A 21,410-nucleotide genomic window follows, 5' to 3' on the forward strand; every position below is an offset into this window, starting at 1 on the left:
AAGGTAGGACAATTGAGTCATTGGTATTGATCTTAAACAATACCGCTGGAGAAGCCCAATGCTGGTTCCCTGGGCCGTGGGGCGGGGTGGAGAATGGGGGAGCAGGTGACAGCCGCCCCCGTCTGTCTGGCCTCCACGCCGACAGCCACGTTCATCTGCCGCCTCCCTTCCTGTTTATCCATTATCTCTATCTGCGCCCACCGGCCGGCGTTGGGGACATTGCGTACTCCCTCAGATATTCGCCGGAGAGCTCCACCACCAAACCGCTGCCGGAAATTGAGTTTTTGAGATGCCGAGATAGTGGACATAGGAGATGGCCACCACGTCACTTAGTGGCCAGACAGGAAAAGGCTGGGGGGGGGGAATGACACCTTCCGCTAACGTGATGCACCACCTTCCCCGGGATGCCCACTTTCAGACACGCCGACTGACCAGGGATGGACTGTGTAGGGTTGATGGTCTCTGGGCTGGGGCGCGCAGGAGGGGTAGGGCTTGGGGAGGTGGCATGAAACAGGGTGAGGATTCCCTGGAGGGGATGGGCCAAGGCACAGGACTGGCAGAGGGAAGTCCCAGGACTTGGGTGTGTGGGGAGTGGGCAGTCGGTCCAGGCAGGTGGGACGGGGCCAGGTTTTGCTCTGAGTCAGGTTAGGATGTGGTAAGAATACTAGGTCCTGCTTCCCTCATCAATTGGATGAAATAAAAATAAAATCCCCTGGAAGAGTCCAGATGCACAGGTGGAATTGTTTTAGAGCATGCAAAGGACTTCCAAAAATAGCGTCTAAGTCAGTGGTTCTCAACGAAGGGTGATTTTTTTCCCCCCGAGGAGACAATTGGTGATGTCTGCAGACGTTTTTGGTTGTCCCAGCTGGGAGGGGGCTGCTACCGGCATCTAAGCGGGTGGAAGCCGGGGAGGGCTCTAGACACCTTCCAACGCACGGGACGGCACCCCCACCGCAGAGAATTATTCAGCCTACAATGGCAGCAGTGCCGAGGTTGAGAAGCCCTGATCTCACCGGATCCGCACAGAAAGTAAGTGGTTTGTCAGATCTTACATAAGTAGGAAGAAACAGAGGAAGGACTTTAACCAAAGCCTTCTCCAGCGCAGAAAGAAGAAATGTATCACAGTGCTCAACAACATTCCTAGAGTGAGACAAAATACAACAATGAATCCTTGAATCCTACCCCAACGACTGCCCCCATAAGGATTCTTTTTTTCCCAAATACCTTAATCTTTTCAGCCTCAGAACCTTCATCTCTATAATAGAAATCACATAAAACCACCTCACTTAAAGCCGTAAGCAAAGGACTCGACATGCTTCACAACTGGGAGATGTGGATGTCACTATTATTATTATTATTGACATTGTTTCAACTATGTTGATAAGTTATATACTAAAAAGCTTTGAAGGCTACAGAAATGTGAGAGAAAAAAAAAGGGTGATCTTCCTATGTGAAAAAAAATAATTGGGCGACTTCTATGTGAGGAAGAAAAGATCTGAAATCAAGGCAGACGGACTCTTTTCATGACTTCGGCTGCATATTCTGCGTCAGGCATCTCCGGTTCACTCACATGATACCAGACACCTGCAGAACAGAACTTGCCTTTCCCCAAATGCTGCACGGGGAGCCCCGATTGGATTTTCCTCCCAAGTCACTGCGGCTTACTGGAAACACAAGCCAGCCCAAATATTTTTCCCCCCTCTCTCCATTTGTGATTTATTAACATTCCCCAGACACTGAATGCCTCTCCATGCTAAATATGGCCCGTTGTTTCTTTTCTCTTGAAACAAAAGGCACCTTGATAAATGGATTATTTGATTTCAATGCCTCTTCTGAACAAACCCCGAATATCCTTTGCTGAAATTACATAGTGCGGTTTGCAATTTCATAACAGTAAAACTCTCCTTTTAAAAGACACATTCTCCCCAGAGCCCCTGGGGGGATATTCCCCCACCCCATCCCTCCACCTCCACCCCCCGTTTCTCTGGGAGAACTCTATAATCACTCTCAGGTGCTACTCACATGGGCCCCTAGAAGTAGAGAGAAGGATTCGTGCCTTTCAGAGACAAATGCTCTAAAACATTCAGGATCTTAGGCTCTATCAGCAGGGGGAATGGTGCCTTAAGTAGGCACAGAGGGAAATATTTACCAGGCAACGTTATAAATCTAAAATGGGATGTTTTAACTGCACGGTGTTAGTATTTCCTGAAGTTGAGCTTGGCAATCAACCCGTGTTGTGGCCACCGGGCCAGTTCCTCCAAATCTGCCCTGCCCCTGGCCCCTGCGCGGACCCAGATCCATCCACAAGTGGGTTCTGATTGGCTGCAGCCTCAAACTCCTGGGCTTAAGCGATCCTCCTGCCTCAGCCTCCCCAGACGCTGGGATCACAGGTGGACAAACTCTTTCTTAAAGGGCCACAGAATAAATATCCTAGGCTTTTTATTTTCAGTCTGGGAGACAAAAACCAATATTATATAAGCACTTATGTAACCATTTAAAAATGTAAATACCATTCTTAGCTTATGGGCCACGCAAACAGGTGACAGGCTAGATTGGGCCCGTGGTTTGTACTTTGCCAATTTCTGGTCTAAATAAAACAAAGTAATTCCAAACCTGTTTCCAGGAACTGGTTTCGTTATGCATAGGCCTAAACCTGCAGTGCTCAAATAGAGGCGATTTTGCTACCAGGGGACGTTTGCAAGTGGCTGTCAGCACTGGGGGGGCAGGGAGGATTCCGCTGGCCTCTTGTGAAGGCCAGGGGTGCAGTTCCCCGCCTTCCAGAGCACAGGGCGGCCCCACGACATGGAATTATCTGGCCCCAAAGATCGACACGCTGAGGTCGGGAAGCCCCGCCTTAGGCCAGTCTGGGCCAAGGGCCACGAGGAGAAGTTTGTGAGGACTTCCGGGGAGGAGGTCCCCTCCCTCTCAGGAGAAGCAAACGTCTTCCGGCCCCAGGGGCCAAGGAGGGGCCAAGTCACGGCATCAATGCCATCACCCATCTTGAAACTATGAGTGACGTCCCCAGAGACGCACTCCAGCCAGGGGGTGGGCACAGAGGAAACTTCAGGCCGGGGGTCTTGACAACAGTGAGGGAACACGGATGAACTCGGCCGGGACCTCACCTGGCTGCAGGTACCGTGAGTCAGCGGACTTCCACCACGAGCAGGGTTTCCTCCTGCTTTCAGCTAAAAGCTTCTAGAATGATAACACCCTTCGCTTCATCCAAACTGAGGTCACTTGGCTTCCAGAGTCACACAAAGAAAGGGGTCAGCACCCTTTCCCTGCAAAGGCTCAGACAGTAAATACGTCAGGCTTCAGGGCCCGGATGGTCTCTGTCTCGATGACTCAAGGCCTGCTCCGGCTGCTAAGATGTAACCAAATAATCGAGTCTGCGTTCCAATAAAACTTTATTTAGAAACACTGAAATTTGAATGTCACGTCATTTTCACATGTCAGAAACATTACTCTGTTTTTAACATTTTTTTCCCCCAACTATTTAAAAATGTAAAAACATTCTTAGCCTCCAGGCCACACAAAAATCCCGTGGAGGGCTAGAGGTGGGCTTCTAGCTATGGCTTGCAGACCCCTGGTAGAGAAGGAAGACGGCTCTCCGAGTTGTGTTTCGTGCAGATGAGAACTTTCTCAGGGCTTTCTCCAGTGCACTTTATGATCTGACTTATATACCAGGTTTACCTCTTGGATTCAAGATGTAAACATGTTTTTTTATTTTTTTTTTATTTTTATTTTTTTTACCATGCTTCCAAAACAATTTGGAAATGAAAACCAAAAAAAAAAAAAAAAAAAAATGAGGAGGGATTTCGAGTTGTATAATGTACACATTTACAGCAGAATTTAAATAACTGCATTTGCTGCTCACATAGCATATGGTTTGAGGATGTTGAGCTGTATCCATTCAAAGAGAAAGGCATCCATTTATTGCAGATGGTGGTATTATTTATCATGGAACCTTACATTAATCCAGAGAGTCCAAATTATCTCAATTCATGTAAATAAAAAAGGAACAGCGTTCCTGTTCTTTTCGATGGTCTTTTTTCCCCTCAAAAATAAAGAGCTTGTTTTTAATAGAGTCCACATATTTTCTTTCCCACTAATTACAGATAATTAAAAGAAAAAAAAAAAAAAACAACTTCTCTATATCATTGAGTCATCCATATTTTTCCCCCACAGGAGAGTCTCATTTGCCTGCCGGTTAGCATCTGTAGTTTTGTTTGGTTATACCAGTGTTTAGGATGATTATATTAATGAGAAGTCTTAGGGTACAAAGTAGAAAATGCTTTCCTGATGGTGGGGTAAACAAAAAAAAAAAGAAAATAGAAAAGAATATCAGAAGATGAAAGCAATTTTCTCTTTCGTTTCATAGGCTGTAACTTGTGAAAAAGGACATTTAAACCGAGCCTTCCAAGGGGGAATGGAGAATTATAGGGGAGAATCCTGGAAAAGTCAAGGGGAAAAAAATATCCCTCAAATTGTAGGTGGAATCTTAGCCTGGTGAAACTTGGATCATCAAGACAGGAGGAGGGTGAGGGTGAGGGTGAGTCCAGCATCACCCACCTGCGGGTCCAGGTACTGCATGTCGTACGCCGAGTTCTTTAAACCTTCAGCATCCCCGTGGGTGGAGTCCTTTGATCATCCCCATTTTATATTAATACATAAGGAGATCGAGGCCCGGAGACAGTGGGCAATTCACCCAGGGTCACCCAGCCAGGAATGCTGACATCAGAATCAGAATTTGAACTTGGGGTTCACGTGCCCACTTCCGTGCTATACCGCCTCGGGGTACAGGCTCGATTTCAGATCCACATCTCGCTTCCGGCGATGTTTCTCCTACGGAGGTACAGTGTCAGTGCTTGGTAATCGGTGACAGCACTGCAATGATCTAACGCCTGTGTCAGTCTACAGATGCTAAATCCCATCTCGAAAGTGTGTGAAGTTAACATTGAGACTAAAACAGTCGGGAGATGGAGTAGCTCTTGGGTCCAGCCATGCCTGGAGCCAGAGGCTGCTCGACTGTTTCCCTGCATGGTTTAAGCCCCCCCTGAGATGCCCCTCACTGTCGTTTCGATGTACCTTGATACTCAGACGTGCTATCTTTGATTTGTGAGCCCACTGAGCCTACAACAGTTCTTATTTAATATTGCAAGGGCAAGACATCAATCCTGATCTTAATGTTAATCTTAGGGGGGAAAAATCCACTGGGAGATAGTACCGGGAAGGGTCTTCTCTCGATAAACTTTAACTAAGAGGCTTTTTTTGTGCCCCGTGCTGCCTTGCTTCTTTCTGCAGGGAATATACAGATAATTAAACCCTGTTTATCACGCTCACCGGGTTCTAAAGCAGAGAGGAGGCGGCCGCAACAGGGGAGCGATCCGATGGGAAGAAGTAACCATGTGAATAGGAGATAAGACTCAAACCCTCACAATTGCTTAGAAGTAGAAGGTGGTTCTGGGAGGAGAAGCAAGGAGACGCCGGCTGTGGGATGGGGAGGCAGGAAAGCAAGGCCAGGGAGGCACGCCGGGACCGGGACCTTGGAGGAGGTGCTGCTCCCCGGGAGAGAGGGGGGAGGGGTCCCCCTCCCTGGGCAGCAGTATGTTCCTACGCCCACTTCAAATTGCCGGCCATGGAGGGGACGAAAGGCAGACCCGCTTTGATTAGTTTTATTGCTGGTTTTGAATTCTCTGTGGAATACAGATGCCCCGGTCAACCCCGCCCGACCTGGCGCACTGCTGCAGCTGGGTGTCCAAGGCCACCGAAGTTTGCAATTGTTCCAGAAAGATGCACCTTCCTTTGGACACTCACAAACCAAAAAAAAAAAAAAAAAAAAAAAAAAAAAAAAAAGGCAGGTGTGAGGGAGAACATATGGGCCCTATTACTACAGAAAGCAAGCTGCAAAGCCTTGTCCAGACCGTCTCTCCCCCTTATGGGACCAAGGTGAGAGAAAAGCTACTTGTCCCGTGGCCCCTGGTGCCCAGGAGAAGACCCGTGTGCTGGGGGGAGAAGACGGACCACCCTTCACCCATGGGCGAGGGGCAGAGAGATGTCCCCGGTCCAACCCCTGGAAGGCTCCTCCCGGGGGGCAGGCGAGGCCGTGAGAAGACACAGCAGGTCACGGGTAGGAGCCGGCGACACCACCAAGAGGGCATCCTGCTGGGAGCCAGTGGTGTTCTCATCCACTGACCTACGGTGGTCCCTGGCCAGTGTCGACCCCGGCCACTGTCACTCGCGGGCACAGGCGGACGCGTCTGAGCGGTCCACTGCAGCATTGCCCCGAAGTGGACGCAGTGTAAGTGCCTGTCCCGGGCAAAGCCCCTGAGCACAGACAACCACAGGCCAGGGCACAGCGAGGATGAAAGAGAACAGAGACAGAGGACAGGGCCTCCCGGGGAAGAGGGCAGCTCCAAGCCCAGCCTTGCCACCCCTGGCCCGTGCCTCAGTGTCCCCACCTGCACAATGAACTTACTGGCAGCACACTTCCTCCTGGGGCCGCTGTGAGCATGAAACGACTCGCTGATGTAAAGTGCTCAGACTCAGGCCTGGCACAAGGTGAGGAGCTTGAAAACACGATCTATTAATCTTCAACTATGGTTAGGCAGCAGTCAGAAAAGGAGAACTACACGCGAGATCTTGCCAAGAAAGATTTCCAAGACATAGTACTGGGTGAAAATTAAGGCAGAGCAATGTCACTTATGCAAAAAAAAAAAAAAACAAACAAACAAAAAAAAAACACCACAAAACAAAACAAAAACAAAAAACCACAAGTATTTATAATAATTATGGGTTTGTTTTTTTTTTTTTTTTGCAGATTTTCTTCCCCACAGAGCTTTACAGACATAGTTACCCAGGGCTTATGCAAAGGCTCCCTGGACTCATGAAGGACCCAGGATCCATTTCTCTCTCTGCACCAACCTCTCCGACGAAGGCTCCCACACCCATGATTGCAATAAAGCTGCTACCCATCCAGCCATTGCGTCTGAGTTCCAGAAACGAAGAAAATAAGGACAGAATGTCTGTACCAGGTTAATGCATTTCTTAATATTAGCTTTTTCTTTTTTCTTTTTTCTTAATTGGCCCACAAAACACAGTGAACATAGCTTACGGGTTCTTGCCGGTACTGACTCACTGTCACAGGGCTGCCAGGGAGTCTGGGAAGGGGTTTACAGACGGTCCTCAATTTAGGGTGGTTTGACTTAGTCTTTTTCAGGTTTATAATGGTGTGAAAAATCAACGTGCATGCATTTGTTATAAACTGCAAGTCGAGCACCCATGCACACATTCCCTGACCCCATGCTCCCCGGACTCGAGGCACACAGACCTGCCTGGCATGGTCATGCCAACTCAGAGCCGCCGGGCTGGCCGTGCCCTCTTCCCGGCGCCCTTCCCCAGCTCTTCACGGGCCCTCTCTCACACTCAACACCACTCACCAAGCCCCGACTACGTGCCGGGCTCGGTTCTGGGCGGTGGAGATGCAGTAGGGGGACAAGACAAAGTTCCTACGGGAACTCAGGTCCCAGGCGGGCAACACACCTCGACCACACAGCGCGGGGTAAGGTCCCTACCCAGGCGGGAGCCGCCTCCTTCCCGACCGGCCCGGCGGAAGCAGCCCTCACCCCGGCCCCGCCCGTGGCCAGCGGCCCACTCTGCTGCCCACCTTCTGGGCTCTTCTCCGCTCTCTAAAGCGACCTGGGTGCGTTGGCTGGTTTCTTTGCTTAGTGACTCCTTCTAACTTCCTCCCAGACTGGGCAGCCCGGGAAAGAGGGGTGTCATCTCCTCTACCCCCAGGCCGGCACCCGGAACCCGCATGTGCCCCGGAACACGGATGCAACGAACGAGAGAACAGCCACGGCGGGCGCGAAGGCACCCCGTGACCTCGGGCCGCCAAGTCCCCCGGTGCCCCGAATTAACTTCCGAGTCCCGCCGGGGTCTGTGGTCTTCGCTCCCCGGGACCCTGGCGGCGTGTGAAGGTAGCCGCAGGGTGGACAAAACACGACATGCCACATCCTTCTGGCTGCCTGGGCGGCTCTTTTTCTTTCCTTTTTTTTTCAGAGCTGCCTCCTGCGAATGTGGTATCTGGTATGTGTTTAGGCAGCTGCCACTGTTTTCCTCCAGCTACGTGTGAAACCGACACTCTGTGCAAAAGTGGAAGCAAGATCCTCCCAGTTATTACTGCATCAAAACTAGGGCGACTGAAACAAACAGCGCAAAACAAAGACGGGGGGCGGCGGGGTGGGGAGAGGAGGGAAGGAGTCAGTGTCCGTGAGGCAGGGACACGGGCCTTCCTGGAGGGCGAGCCACCCTCCGTGCCGGGACGGCCACGCAGCAGCCTCGCTCCTGGGGAACCAGCAAGGCCCTCGGGATACCCCAACGCAGCTCTCCCGCCGGCAGCACCGGCTGCGGGGCCACGGAGAGGGGCTGCGGCACTGGCCGGGGCTGCTCCGGGAGCATCTTGCTCTCAAACGGGGGCCCCGGGAGCCAGATTGACCTCAGACGTGCTGACTGCAAGGCACAGTGGGTTAAAGACCGATGGCGAGGGAGGGAGCAAGGGACAGAGGCTGCACGGGAAACTCTTTCAAATCAGAGAGAACTTAGGTTCTCAGTTATCTTCCGAAAAACTGGCATTTGGGGCGATAGCAAGCTGGCTTTCCCGCCCTGTTGCAATCGGCTGCAGCCAATGGGGAGAGGCCCCCTTTGGTCTCCAGGTCACCCACATTTCCACCTGGCCACTGCATTCTTTGGGGTGGCCACTCCAGCCTTACACAGGTGCCCCTTCCTCTCTCCACCTGAGCCCGCTGATCCCAGAGGAGGAAGCTAATCCAGCCGGCTCCGCACGCAGCAGCCGCGGACCCCGACGCGCTGCCTGGGCTCAGGCTCTCAGAAGGGGCAGGAGCAGCTGGTGAACCAAAAGCCTCAGAAGTCAGGACCACACGGGGCACCTCCAGCCCAGGAGCCAGGGGACAGCTCTGTGCTCAGCCAGTGGGGGACACGCAAGGGGCGCAGGGGAGGCTCAGGAGACCTGCTGCCCACCCCCCGTCCAAGCTGCTGCCCCCCCCAAAACACCCCTGCTTCCTCACGTGATGCCAGGCACCACCCGCGTTGCTGCCCAGGCCGGAGCCCCCGGCACCGTTCCTCGTCCTGCGGGCTCCTGCACCGAGACTTTGCGGACGGCCAGCACATGGCACCACCCACCGAGTCGGCAGTGTTTTCTATCACACCTCCACTCACTCATTCACTCATTCATTCATTCAGCAAGGACGAATTACGCGGCGACTATGGGCGGAGAGATGCCCCAGCGGGGCACCCTCGTCTTGCCTGGGCGTCCGCACCTGCAAGGTGTGCCAGGTGGACGGTGACGCCCACTTCTCAGGGTTGCCAAGGAGAGGGACGAACTCGAGGCATGCCACGCCACACGCTTAGGACGATCCCAGCCCCGAGCAGGCGCTGCCAGGGCTCGCGCCGTGTCATCTTCCCTTCTCGCCCGGCCGATCTCCTCACCAGCCGTGAGATGGGGCTCGGAGGGGACGAGCGTTCCGAGGGAGCGTAAGCGGAGCAGGGAAGTGGAGGGAACTTCTGCAGGGCGGCACTGGGCGCGGCCGCCTCCACCCCAGGTGGGCGCAGGTGGCTGGCGATGGCCTCCGTCTCTGCACCCCTGGAGGGGAAGAGCCAGGCAGGCTCCCTCTGGTCCAAGGGCAAGTGCTGGCCCTTGCAGCGCTCGGGAAGCAACGGAGGCAAACGCCGGTGACAGGGAGGACTGTGCCCCAATCAGAGAGAGACAGACCTGTCATGTCCACCAGATGAACCTTCTGGAAGGGGCACCTGGGAATGAATAAAAGTCCATCTCTGTGCAAACACCGCTGGCTGATGAGGAGCCTCCTAGAGCTCTGATGGGGGAGGGGGGGCGCTCTCGCTCGGCCCTTCAAGCAAATGATGATCACACAGCCCCCAACACGCGTGTGTCCAGGTCTAGGCAGGAGGGGGATCCCGCCAGCTGCCCCACTTCGAGCCAGCCAGGGACAAGCACTTCCCAACGGCCTGTCTCTGCCAGCCACAGCCCAGCTCTCTGTACAAAAGCCAAGGCCACGAGCGAGCCCGAGGTCCCCGCTCGGAGCAGGAGGAGCGAAACCGAAAGTTCCTAGACATACATGCAAGAATCAGAACGAAACAAGACTGATTCCTAAGAAAGAAGGTCTTCAAAACCGCCCTCTCACTTCGGGAAACTTTAGCAGGGCTCCCAAGACTAGGAGTCGGGACTGGGGTCCCCGACAGGGTGGCCTCATAGGAAACAACAACAGAAAAAGCCACCAAACCCATGGTCACAAGGCTCGCTTTGCTTTGCAACATGGAAACTTCGGTGCCTGATCTTTAGCATGAAAGCAGAGAGCCCTGCCCTCTCGGGCCTTAAAAGCTCTTGATGCTTCTTGTCGGATGGACGCCAACAGTGAATACCTGCTCACTCCTGCCACGACCACTGGGACCACACGGCTGCCGGAGGTGAGGCGCCCCCAGACCTGTCACCAGGCAGCTCCTCCGTCCCCTGGGTCTCCTGGGGGGAGAAGGGAGCCCCCACCTCTCCGTCCGCTCCACGGCCTGGGCCACGCCCAGCACACCTGAAACCATCGTCTGGATTCGATTCATGCCTTATTCCCTAAACTGCTTCCTTTGCCTTCCAGGCAGGGACAGGTCAGACTTCACCCTCTAATACCTGAAGACAGGTTGCTCACCTGGCTTTTCCCTTACTTGCTTTTCTGGAATCTGATTGCCTCCTTTTGTTTTGTTTCTTAGGAATTTTTTGTTTGTTTGTTTGGGTTTTTTGGGGAGAGGTGGGGAGTGGCTTGTTTTGTTTGTTTCTGTTTTGTCTCTAAATGGTGCAGCTTGGCTAAAATCCAGCCTTCGGTATTAGCAGTTGGGCCAAAGCAGTCCAGCCAAACAGAGGCAGTCCCGCCCATAGCTTTAAAAGCGTAGTTATGTGGATAATCCACAAATATCCTGATATCGAGGGATTTCTCCGTAAGAGAGTGGTTACAACACAAGGGTTCCTCGAAGCAAAGCAGAGCGTTTCGAGCTGCTAAGAAAGCAAAATGGCTTAGCCTTTTCCGTCCCCGGGCCTCTGATTCCTTCCTGCATTAATTGTGCCTTTATGGGAAAGTATTCGCCTGGAAAGACTCATTCAAGCGAGCTCCAGACACACGGATGGGCCCTGCCCTGCGGAGAGGGGCGCGGGGAGGGGGAGAATAGAATCCCCTGGGGGTGGAGGGAGAAATTCCGTTTGAACTTAGGAATGATAAGATGATTAGGGGAACAGGCAGGCTTTGTGCCGCTAATCTGACCTGCCTTTATCCTGCCCCAAATCCGGGGACACCCAGGGCTCCCCAGTCCGATGCCAGAGCCCCGGCGCCATGGGAAACGGCTCAAGCATCCGCCCCCCAGGAGGACGGGCGGCCCCGGGCATTGCTGCGAGCTCCTCCGGCGCCCGATTGCGTTTGCACGTGGAGTCTGCGGCGCAGCTCACGGGGAGGGACCCGCCAAGGCGCAGCTGGCAGTTGCGAAGGCGGAAAATGCACCTACCCCTTGGCCCACTGCTAAGCTTCTGCCCTGGAGAAATACACACACACACGTGCACACATATGCACATACACAAACATGGAGACACGAGCACATGATCACATGCACATAACATGTACAGACACATGTGTGCACATACAGACATGCACAGATGCACACATACAGACTCTGATACCCACACATACACATACCCAGAGAAATATACACGGATACACAGATGCACAGACACCGATGCACACAGACATGCACACACATACATGCACACGCATATATGCACACGCATACAGAGACACAGATACACAGGCACACTGATGCATACAGGCACAAACACACACAGAAACACAGACATTCACGTGCACACACACGGGCAAACACTTATAGACACATACACAGACATACTGAAAATACTTCGAGGGAGGCGGTATTCCCGCAGGGGCAGGGTGTGCAGCACGCTAGTATGGCAGCGTTTGCGTAACTTTTTAAAACGGAGGGAAAACGCACTTTTCTGTGGGCACGTATCTGTGTGTCCAAGGGTCTCACGACCAAGCTCAGAGCAAGGCTTCCTTTGCAAAGGAGAGGCTGAAATGCCGTGGAGTGGTGGTAGGTTGCTGAATTAGCTTCACCATTAAGGCATTTACGTATGATTTGCGGACCTAAAACAAAATTTAAAATGAATAAAGGAAACACAATTGAGCCCGCCGGGTGCGGAGTGCTGAGAAGGGTCTTCGCCAGGACGGAGCGGAGGAGGTGAGAGACCGAGTGCACCCAGGGCGAGACGGTTCCCCCTTGGGTGGCTGCCCCCTCTTAAAAGCAAACCCCCTCTCCTCTTCAGAGGCGGCAAGTCCGCCCACCACTTTTCACTGTTGACAGAAAGCAAGGGAAGCTTCCGAGAAGTGCTTGTCTTTGAGCCACCGAAGTTTGTGCCTTGCCACTGGCACGCTTTCAAGCCGCCAGATGCCGTCCCCCTGAAAGCCGGTCTTTGTGGCAGGGGCTTGAACCCTGTGCAGCCGCCCAGCTGGGACGGCTGCTTCTGCTCTCGGCTCTCTGCCTCTGCGGGGCCTGCCCGGGGACCACGGCGGCCTTCCAATGTCGTCTTTGGGGCGGCCTTTCCTCCAGAAATGACTCCCCAGGAAGGACTGAGAGTGAGCTGACTTCCTTGCTCACACCCGTGGGTTTCAAAGGAGTAGCCACAACTCACTCAGCAGAGCCCCTTGTGAATTCTAGAACGCCATCTCGTCTCTCTCCAAAGGGGGAGGGTGCCCCCTCCCCCCGCTTGCCAGGTGTGTTCAGCACGGACAGCTCTGTGATTCCTAGCACAGGTGCGCGGAACCAGCAGGACAAGGCCGCCTCTTCTCTGCAGCTACGCGGGATACACAGTCGATCCTCACTCCTTGCAAATCCACCTGTGTGCTGGAGCCCACTGCTACCCCTGGCGTTTCCCGGGCAGTCTCTGGCAGGGCTGCGCAGAGACAATTCTGAGTGACCCGGAAGTACACGCGCTCGGCTGAGGTCACCCCAGGCCAGGCTCTGCCTCCTGGCTTCAGGGATCACACTGTATATAAACAGGTGTCCTCTCTGTGGTCTGTTTAGTTTCATGGTTTTGGGCTGTTTTGTGCTTTTTTTGTCTGTGGATTTTGCTGTTGAAAATATCCCTCGAGTGTGGGGCCGAAGTGCCGTCTGGTGTCCCTAAGCGTGCTTGGGCTGGGCTGCGCCCTCCAGAGACAACAGGTGCGTCAGAGAAGCTTCCATCACACACAAGTTATAGAGCAGGTGCCCGTGAGTTCAAGGTGAATGAATCGACAGCATGCATTAGATCAGGTGTCTTTGTACAGGAAAGCACATTAAGCCAGGTTATGTATTAATCGATTGATGAGAATGCTGTGACCAGAGGCTTGCAGGAACCCAAGTCTGCATTGCCCTTAGAGCAATAATTCAGTATTCGTTAATTCAGTGTTCACAGAGACTTCATAGAGCAAAACCACTGTGAATAACAAAAATCAACTGTACTTCTCACCATTGTCTCTTCCAAAAGATGCAACATTCAGACAACACATTCTGCCATGTTATTATTTAAGAACCTACGGCATATTTCTTGAATGAGCGCTACTCAAGATATTATGGGTCTGATGCAGAAGTAATTCAGGAAATGGGGGAGGGAAAAGGAGCTCACTCACATTTACACAAAGATCTGCCATCATGCAGAGTCTCTGACTAATTTCTCACAAAACCCTGATGGGCGCTGGGAATGGAGCAGTCAACAACATAGACAGACAGCCTGTCTCTGGGGAGCTCACTTTCTGCTCGAAGGAGATGACGAGACTCAACCCAGCAAGCCAGATTGGGTAAGGGCTGGGCAGTCACCTGAGAAACAGGAAAAGGGCAAGGGAGTGGGGTTTTCTCAATACGGTGATCACAGATCCTGCTGAGAACGTGACTTTTTGAGCAAAAGATGTGAGATTTTGCAGATAAGGAAAGGGAGGCACGCAGAGATTGAGTTCTCACCAGAAGTTCTTCGGCTCTCCCACGGCAGAGCCCTGATGGCCACTGACTGGCTGGTCTTCTGTGTTCCCACCTGTGCTCACGGACTAGCCTCAGTGCATGGCACTGGGCGAAGGCTCGGCAGATAATTCCTGAACACAGCGTTCTCCGACCACAGGAGAGTCTATTTCCTCTCTTGGGCTTACAGTGGGTTGAATATCATGCACACACCTCTCCCCCAAGATACACACATTTCTAAGCCTGGGACCTAATTTCCTTAAAGCAGAGGTCTCTGCGGGTGGAATTTGGGATCTTGAGATGAGAGCATCCTGCATGTAGGATGGGCCCTTGCTCCAATGGCTGGCATCACTTTAAGAGACAGAAGGAAAACAGACACAGGGGGGAGAGGGCGGTACGTGAAGATGACGAGTGAGAGATCGGAGTGATGCAGCCACAAGCCAAGGGACGCCAGAGCCACCGGAGGCCGGATGAGGCAAGAAGCTCCCTCGGAAGGGGGCGCAGCTTGGACTTGTGGCTCTAGAGCTAAAGGGGAACACGTTTCTGTGGCTTTCATCACACCCTCTGTTGTGGCAGCCCTAGGAAACTAACGCAGGTGGTAAAACGTCTGGCTGAGGAAGACCAATCAGACCCCCCAAGTTGCACGGGCTGATCTGCCAAAGCAAAGTATCGCCATACCGCTTCCCTCTCCCTGACCAACGAGACCCTAACCCGACGCGATGGCTTGACGCACACACGGCATGGGATGGACGGGGCCAGGGAACAACCAGCGCGGTGCAGCCTCTCCCAGCCTTCCCGCCGTCCCAGAGCAGATGGGACTCCAACCATCTTTTGCGCCCGCCCGGTGAGTGGCGAATTGATCCTCAACCTGCTCTCCGGGCCGCGGAAATCAGCATGACTATGACAGCTCCTTCCCCCAGCAAAGCTCTGGGCTCCGGGAGAGAGAGGCGCATTAATAGCGCCAATTAGCACGTCGATGAGGGCATCCTTGAAACCTCGCTCTCCTGTCAAAGTATGAGTGGCATCAAACCTGTCTGTTCTGGTAAGTCTTGATCTCGCTGGGTAATGAAGGTGTAAATGAAAAGCGATACTGTAGGCTTTAAAAAAAACAAAAAACAAACAAAAACTGTTCGCTTTTTATGCTTCCAAGTGATCTTTGGAAATGGGGGCAGTGGCCAACCACAGGTTGGAGGGTTCAGGGTTCCTGGCTCCAGGCCCAAGGAGTCCTTGTGGCTCAGAACCAATCCGGGAGGCCACCCTGGCACGAGTGACTTGCCTGTGGTGACTTGCCGGTGGTGACGGTGAGGCGGAGGAGACTGGAGACGTAAAGGTGGAGGCACAGGAGCTCAGAGTCACCCTCGTGACCGCAACTGCAGCCCGAGGGAGGGAGCCCCCACTGCTCTTAAGAAAGTCCACCTCCAGGGCGATGCTGATGGACTGATGTCATTGAGTCTGCAGGCTGACTATTCACAAGCCTGAAGCACACGGCGTTGGCGCTTTCCGTACTTCCAGACTTAACAGCGACGAGGAGATGGGAGGTGGATTTGACGGTGACGGCTTTCAAAAGCGTTGAGGTGCGTCCCAGGGTCTGAGGCGTTTTCACCAGGATCGGGGACACACGCACACACGCACAAATCCATCTCGCCAAACGACGAGAGCTTCATTACGCAACGCGCTGTTTTCTGCTCTGTCCCTTTCGGCTCTGTCCGTGCTCTTCTGCTCTCAAATACCTGCTGCATTTATCTCCCCTGCTTCCGATGGGTGGTTACTTGCCATTGGAAAAGCACCAGCCGAGGCTGCGATGAGATCCCCCGTCTTACGTGGTGGGCAGGGCCCACGGTGAGCCCGTGGGGCATACAAATGCAGCATCCAGCGTACCGTGGAAGAAAGAAAGCTCCCAGGAAAGCATCACAGTGGAGAATGACGCAAAAACCTCTTAGCTCAGCGGGGCCAGCGGCGTGTCCCTCCGGCGCCAGGGAAACGGGTGTCTCCACGGTGGGACGCCAGGGTCGTGGGCACGATTGAGGGCTCCATGCTAAACTCCCGCTACGCAAAGCACAGCAGAGCCGCGATCCTCTTGGGGGAAACAGACAGACTGGCGGCTCCCGCTCACTCCAGGGCACATGCCCGTGCGTGCGGTGGCCAGAGGTCCCCCTTTCTTCTAACTTTGCTGGTTGTAAATACAAAAGGAGACGCTGACCCTCTGTGAGGTCTGTTTTCTCATCTGTACAATGAGCATTCATTCATCCAAAACGTTTTTTTGAATGCCTATTCCGGTGAAAGCATGCTTCTGGCTTCCCAAATCCCAAGAGACTCTAAATAAACTTCACGAATTGGACCCACCTTTTACAAGTCGACTCACAGATCGGCACCCAAATCTAGAAACCCCTAGAACCTGAGTGGTTTCCCTAATGCATCAAGTTCAAATGCCCCACAATTCTCTCGATATTTAAAGCTGATGTTTTACAAGAGACCTCCTGAAGGCTGTTTTTTTTTTTTAAAAAACCTATTAACCCCCTGAGCAAATAATCAAAGAAACTTTACTGCGAGACAAGTCGAAGAGTTTCAGATTCCTACGACAACATCCCAGAACACATTCTATCAGCAGTTTCAAAATTTGGACCCTGAGACCATCGTAAATCAGAAGAGGGGATAAAAAGAAATAATAATCTCTTCAATGCACCTGGTTACTTCAAGCCTGAGAAATAATCAGGGAGGGCTACACTGCAGTGTTTCTTTGCTTTACTTCCTTCTGAAAACCCTGAACTGATGATTCCAAACATTCTCTTAGTGATTACAGCTTCCTGGCTATCAACAGCTGCGGAGTCATCACTATTCGCGCAAGCCGTCTGTCTCCACAGGGAAAACCGGGCGGCATGGAAAAGCGGGCAGCAGAGCCCCGCTTGACGTGCTCAAGCTCCCCGCACCCGGCACGCAGAACGGAATCCACACGCGTCCCCTGCTCCGAGACCCCGTCCTTCCGCCAAAGCCAGGGGGTCCCTGTTGTCATCATTGCTGCTTTGCACACGGGCAAGTGGAGACTCAGAGGGTTTAGGCAAGCAGCTGCCCCAGGCTGGGTGCCTGGTGGGAAGGTGTCAGAGCTGCACCGGGTACAAGCACGTCTGGTCCCTGGGACGCCGCCTTGACCACGGTGCTACCTCGCTCGAGACACAGCCTGCAGGGGCTCCAACCAAGCGACTTCGGTTCTGGCTGACGGCAGAGCAGGGGGAGCAGATTCGTCCTGGGCTGCTACCTGCTGCTGTGCACACCGTGACATTCCTAGGCTCGAGGCTGCCAGGGCGGAGCGGGGCGAACTGTGCCCCTGTCTACCTGCCAAGCCGTGCGCCCTGGCTGGGGGCCGGGTCGTCCTGAAAGACGGGGTCTTTCTCCCTCCTTAGTCTGTACAGGAGCAGCAGCTTTCTCTAACCCACGCAAAGTTGCCGTGTCTTCAAGTCCAGAGGTCTGATGATGCCCCGAACGATATGACTTCCTTCACCTGCACACAGTCCAACAGACAGGCCGCCAGCACTGGCCAGACCGGCCGCCCCCAGCGGATAGAATTAGAATGCAAGTCTCGAGTAGGGACTAAATATATCCCAATTCCTAGCAGCCCCATTAACCCTTTGCACTCGGATGTCGAGTGTGGATAATGTCGAGTGGATAATGAGAAAAAAAAGCAAGAGAGTGCAAAGGGTTAAGAAAGTAGAAAGGAAACAGGTGAAATTTTAATAACATTTTATTCAACCCAATAGACCCAAAATATTACCATTTGAATATGTAATCGCCGTATCAATTACCCATGTGACTTTACGTTTCTTTTCCGTACTACAACTTCATAATCTGGTGGGTGTTTTACACGCTGGGTACATCTCCGTGGGGGCTAGTCCCATTTCAAGGGTCTGCTAGTCCGTGCGACTGCTGTGCTGGGCAGGGCGGGTCTGGACTCCGGGAAGTGGCCGCTCCAGTGGCCTGTGGGCTCGGCCAGCACACGCGCCGTGGGCAGCGCCAGAACACTCGGACTGTGCGGGGATTATCCGCTCAGCTTGGAGCCATGCGGTATGTGACACAAGCACAGCTCAGCGGGGACCAGCTCATTTCAACAGCACATCAAATGGGACTGTTCTTAATTCACACCTCTATGTTGTTTCCCAGCCCTTTGAGGTTGGGGTGGGGGATCGCACCCAGAGGCAGCTGCCAACAGCAACCCACCAGAAAACCAGCTTTCTCTCCTGCAGACCACTTTGCATAACGAGCAAAGTACCCAGAGCTCGCCTTATTTCAGACCTGGAGGAAACGCCACTCGAGGGCAGTGCTCCAAGTGCGCACGCGTCTTTGGGTGTGTTCTGGAAACAGACGGATGCCTTGTCAAGACCCCCGGTGACCCTGAACCTCACCTGCCCTCTCCCAGCCCCCGCCCTGCGTCACTCTAACCCTTCCCTGGCCTTACGCCTCAATCACACCAGCTGCTTTCCTGTACGGCCCAGGGATTCATTTTCCACTACCCCAGGGCCTTTGCACGTTCTGATCTCAGTCTAGAATGCTCTGCCCATGGCTCGATCCACCTTTTCATTCTGGTCTCAGCTCAGTCGTGACCTCTGCAGAAAGCCATCTCTGATCCCATCGTCTCAGGAGCATTAAATATTTGTCACTCCCCAGGTGCTCTCTGCCACCCACTTTCCTTTCTACTGCGTCTGCTTTTCTGAATTCACCTTGCTTGTTTATGCACTTGCTTATTTTTGGTCTGTGTGCACAGAAATGGCCTGTGGGACCCCGTCTTCCTTATTCAGGGTTATTGTCCCCCATTCTATGTACCCCCAGCATGCAGCACATAAGAGGTACCGAATAACTGAGTGTTAAATAAGTGGATGAAGCTGGGAGGGGTCTTAGCGTGCTTCTAGGGCAATCTCCAGATTTCCCGGATGAGCCTGGTGAGATCTAGCGGGAGGCGCCGGCTTGGCCGCTCACCCACCTGCGGGAAGAACTCTCCTGCTGCCCACGCCCCGGCTGGGACTCGTTTCCATCACACGTGGCTCAGACGGAACCAACAGGGAGGGAGCCCAGGGCTACTTCCACGTCCCGTTTAACTGAGGGGCCAGGCGGCCGCTGGAGAGACCCAGGAAGCCATCAGAGGGCTCTGTGATCGGGCTCACAAGACGCCGTGTCCGGCTGAGAAGCTGGACTGTCACAAAGGGTGTCCCCGTGCCCTGGCGTCAACACCGGTCAGTGCCTTTGTATTTTAACCCCCTCCCGCAGGGGCAGCCAAGGGCGATAAGCCAGTCTGCCCTGCCCTCGCTGGGGGCGGGGGGACCAGGGGTAACCGTTTGCACCACGCAGCTTGGACGGTTCCTTGCACGTGGGCGGCTGCAGGAGGAACAGCAGAGAGGAGCAGGCCAGAGCTTCCGGTCTGCTAGGAAGCTTGCTGGTGACAGCGAGCCGATCTTTCTCCACTCTGGCCGGAGGGAGCAGTGCCGCAGCCCACACCGTGCCGTGGGAGCCCGGCAGAGCGAGGCGCGTTCACGGCGCCTTCCGAAACGCCACCGCGGCAACAAAGCGGGCAATGTGTTCCACCCTGGGCCGCGGCTCCAGCTGAGCTTGCCGCGGTGGGTGGCTTTCAAACCTAACATTTGATCAAAATGAAAAAGGGGCCCTTCCTTTCACCCCGTGACAAGCCCGCACGTATAAATCACAGCCTTCCCCGGGAGGGCTCCTCGGCGCACAATCGAAGGGACAGTCTGGCCACCGCTGCCATCCCCATCCGGACAAAGGGGGCTGGGGGTTTTCGAGGGGCCCCGGGAGATTTTTAAAGGCCCCTTGCACAAATGAAACTCAGACACCACCCTTTCCAGCACAAGTGTGTATGTGTGTGTGTGTGGGGGGGGGAGAGGAGCCGTCCCCGCAGATTTGCATTGGACCTGGCTTGAGAGCTCAGTGGAAGCCACAGTTCTTGCTAGGACCCCGGCACTCCAAATCGAAGCCTGGAATGGGAGGGTGGGCAGGGAGTTTCTAGCTTTCGGACGTAACATGCTCTAGGGTTCCAGCAGAAAGGAATTCAGAAATGTGCGTGTGGTTGGGAGAGAAGTCTAAGAATGACGACGATCTTTAAATTAGTAAAGTCAGCTGTTAATTAATAGTCAAACTATTATGTTGGTGAATCAACAGGAACGGTAATAGTATTGTAGTATAAGAGACCGTCTAATGAGATAACAATAATGACAACAGCAGCAGCAGGGAATGATTTGACTGAGTACTCACTGGCTAGGTGTTCAAACACCTGGACATCACCACGCCTTTAACTAAATAAACACTCACAGCCCTGCCTTGTGGCGCTGCGATCCCATTGTACAGATGGGGCAAAGAGACCCAAAGAGCTTGGCCTTGACCAGACAGCCGGCTGAGGGCAGGGTGGACAGAGGAACAGGTGATGTGACGTGACTCCAGGTGGGTTCCTCCCCCCCCCCCCGGGGTTCACCTTGGAACACCTGCCAAGGAGCAGGTCTCCGTCCTCACTGTTAAAACTCGCACGGGGCTTGTTTTATAAGAACCTGCCTGTTGTTCAACTCCCTCCCTCAGCAATGCTGAGGGAACAGGCGGGGGTGGATCAGAAACCCCCAGCAAGAGTGAGGCAGGCAGAGCTTTGGGGACCCCGAGCTACCCCACAGGCGGCTGACATGGGGGGGTGGTTCTCAGCCCATCACAACACCCTTTCTGAGCGCAAAATCCAGAGGGCCGGGCGTGGCTCTTCCTCAAATCGGAGCTCATTGGAAGACCCAGAGCCTGGAGGCTGGGAGAGGCCCTTAGTGACCAGCTCGGCCGCATCCCGCCTGAGGTCGCGGTGGTTTCGGGTGGGGAGGGAACTTCCCCCAAATCCCATGGACACCCTCGGGGGAGGCGGAAGGTGAGCCTGTTCCACAACTGCCACCGGCTTTCCTTCTGCGGACGCACCGCCTCGAACTGGCTGCCGAGCGGAAATGTTTGGGGGCCGAGGAGCCAGAGGGAGGGACCGTGAGAAAGATGGAGCCAGCCGTTTGGGGGGAAATGGCCCGTCTCTTAGACTCCGCCAGAAACTCTGCCCTGAGGGGCCACACGGGGACGCCTGCTCAGCGTGGTGCACGCCCACGTGTGAGGGTGAGCGAGGGGGACCCTGAGGGGTGGCACGGCAAGAAACAGACACGTCCTGTAAGAGGGAGACTCCACTCATGTCTAAGTGTTGGGGCAAGTGTGCATAGACGTGTGCACACACAAGAGAGAGGGATGCTCTATAAATGTTGCAAACTAATCTCAACGTACAGTGTGTCTTAAACGTGGTTATGGGTCAGATCCTGGATCACAAGCCCCAACTT

General features: G+C 53.7%; 1 protein-coding gene across 1 annotated transcript in view; it reads right to left on the reverse strand.

The window, feature by feature from the left end:
- TMEM132C (transmembrane protein 132C) overlaps positions 1 to 4,593 on the reverse strand; it is a 154,175-nt gene extending 149,582 nt beyond the window's left edge. The window contains 3 exon segments of the mRNA XM_012784859.3: positions 44 to 266; positions 383 to 526; positions 4,573 to 4,593. Of these exon segments, the coding sequence (XP_012640313.2) occupies positions 44 to 266; positions 383 to 526; positions 4,573 to 4,593 (388 nt within the window).
- Between the last annotated feature and the right edge of the window lie 16,817 nt (positions 4,594 to 21,410).

Source organism: Microcebus murinus, chromosome 22 (genome assembly GCF_040939455.1).
Source record: "Microcebus murinus isolate Inina chromosome 22, M.murinus_Inina_mat1.0, whole genome shotgun sequence".
NCBI classification, from domain to species: domain Eukaryota; kingdom Metazoa; phylum Chordata; class Mammalia; order Primates; family Cheirogaleidae; genus Microcebus; species Microcebus murinus.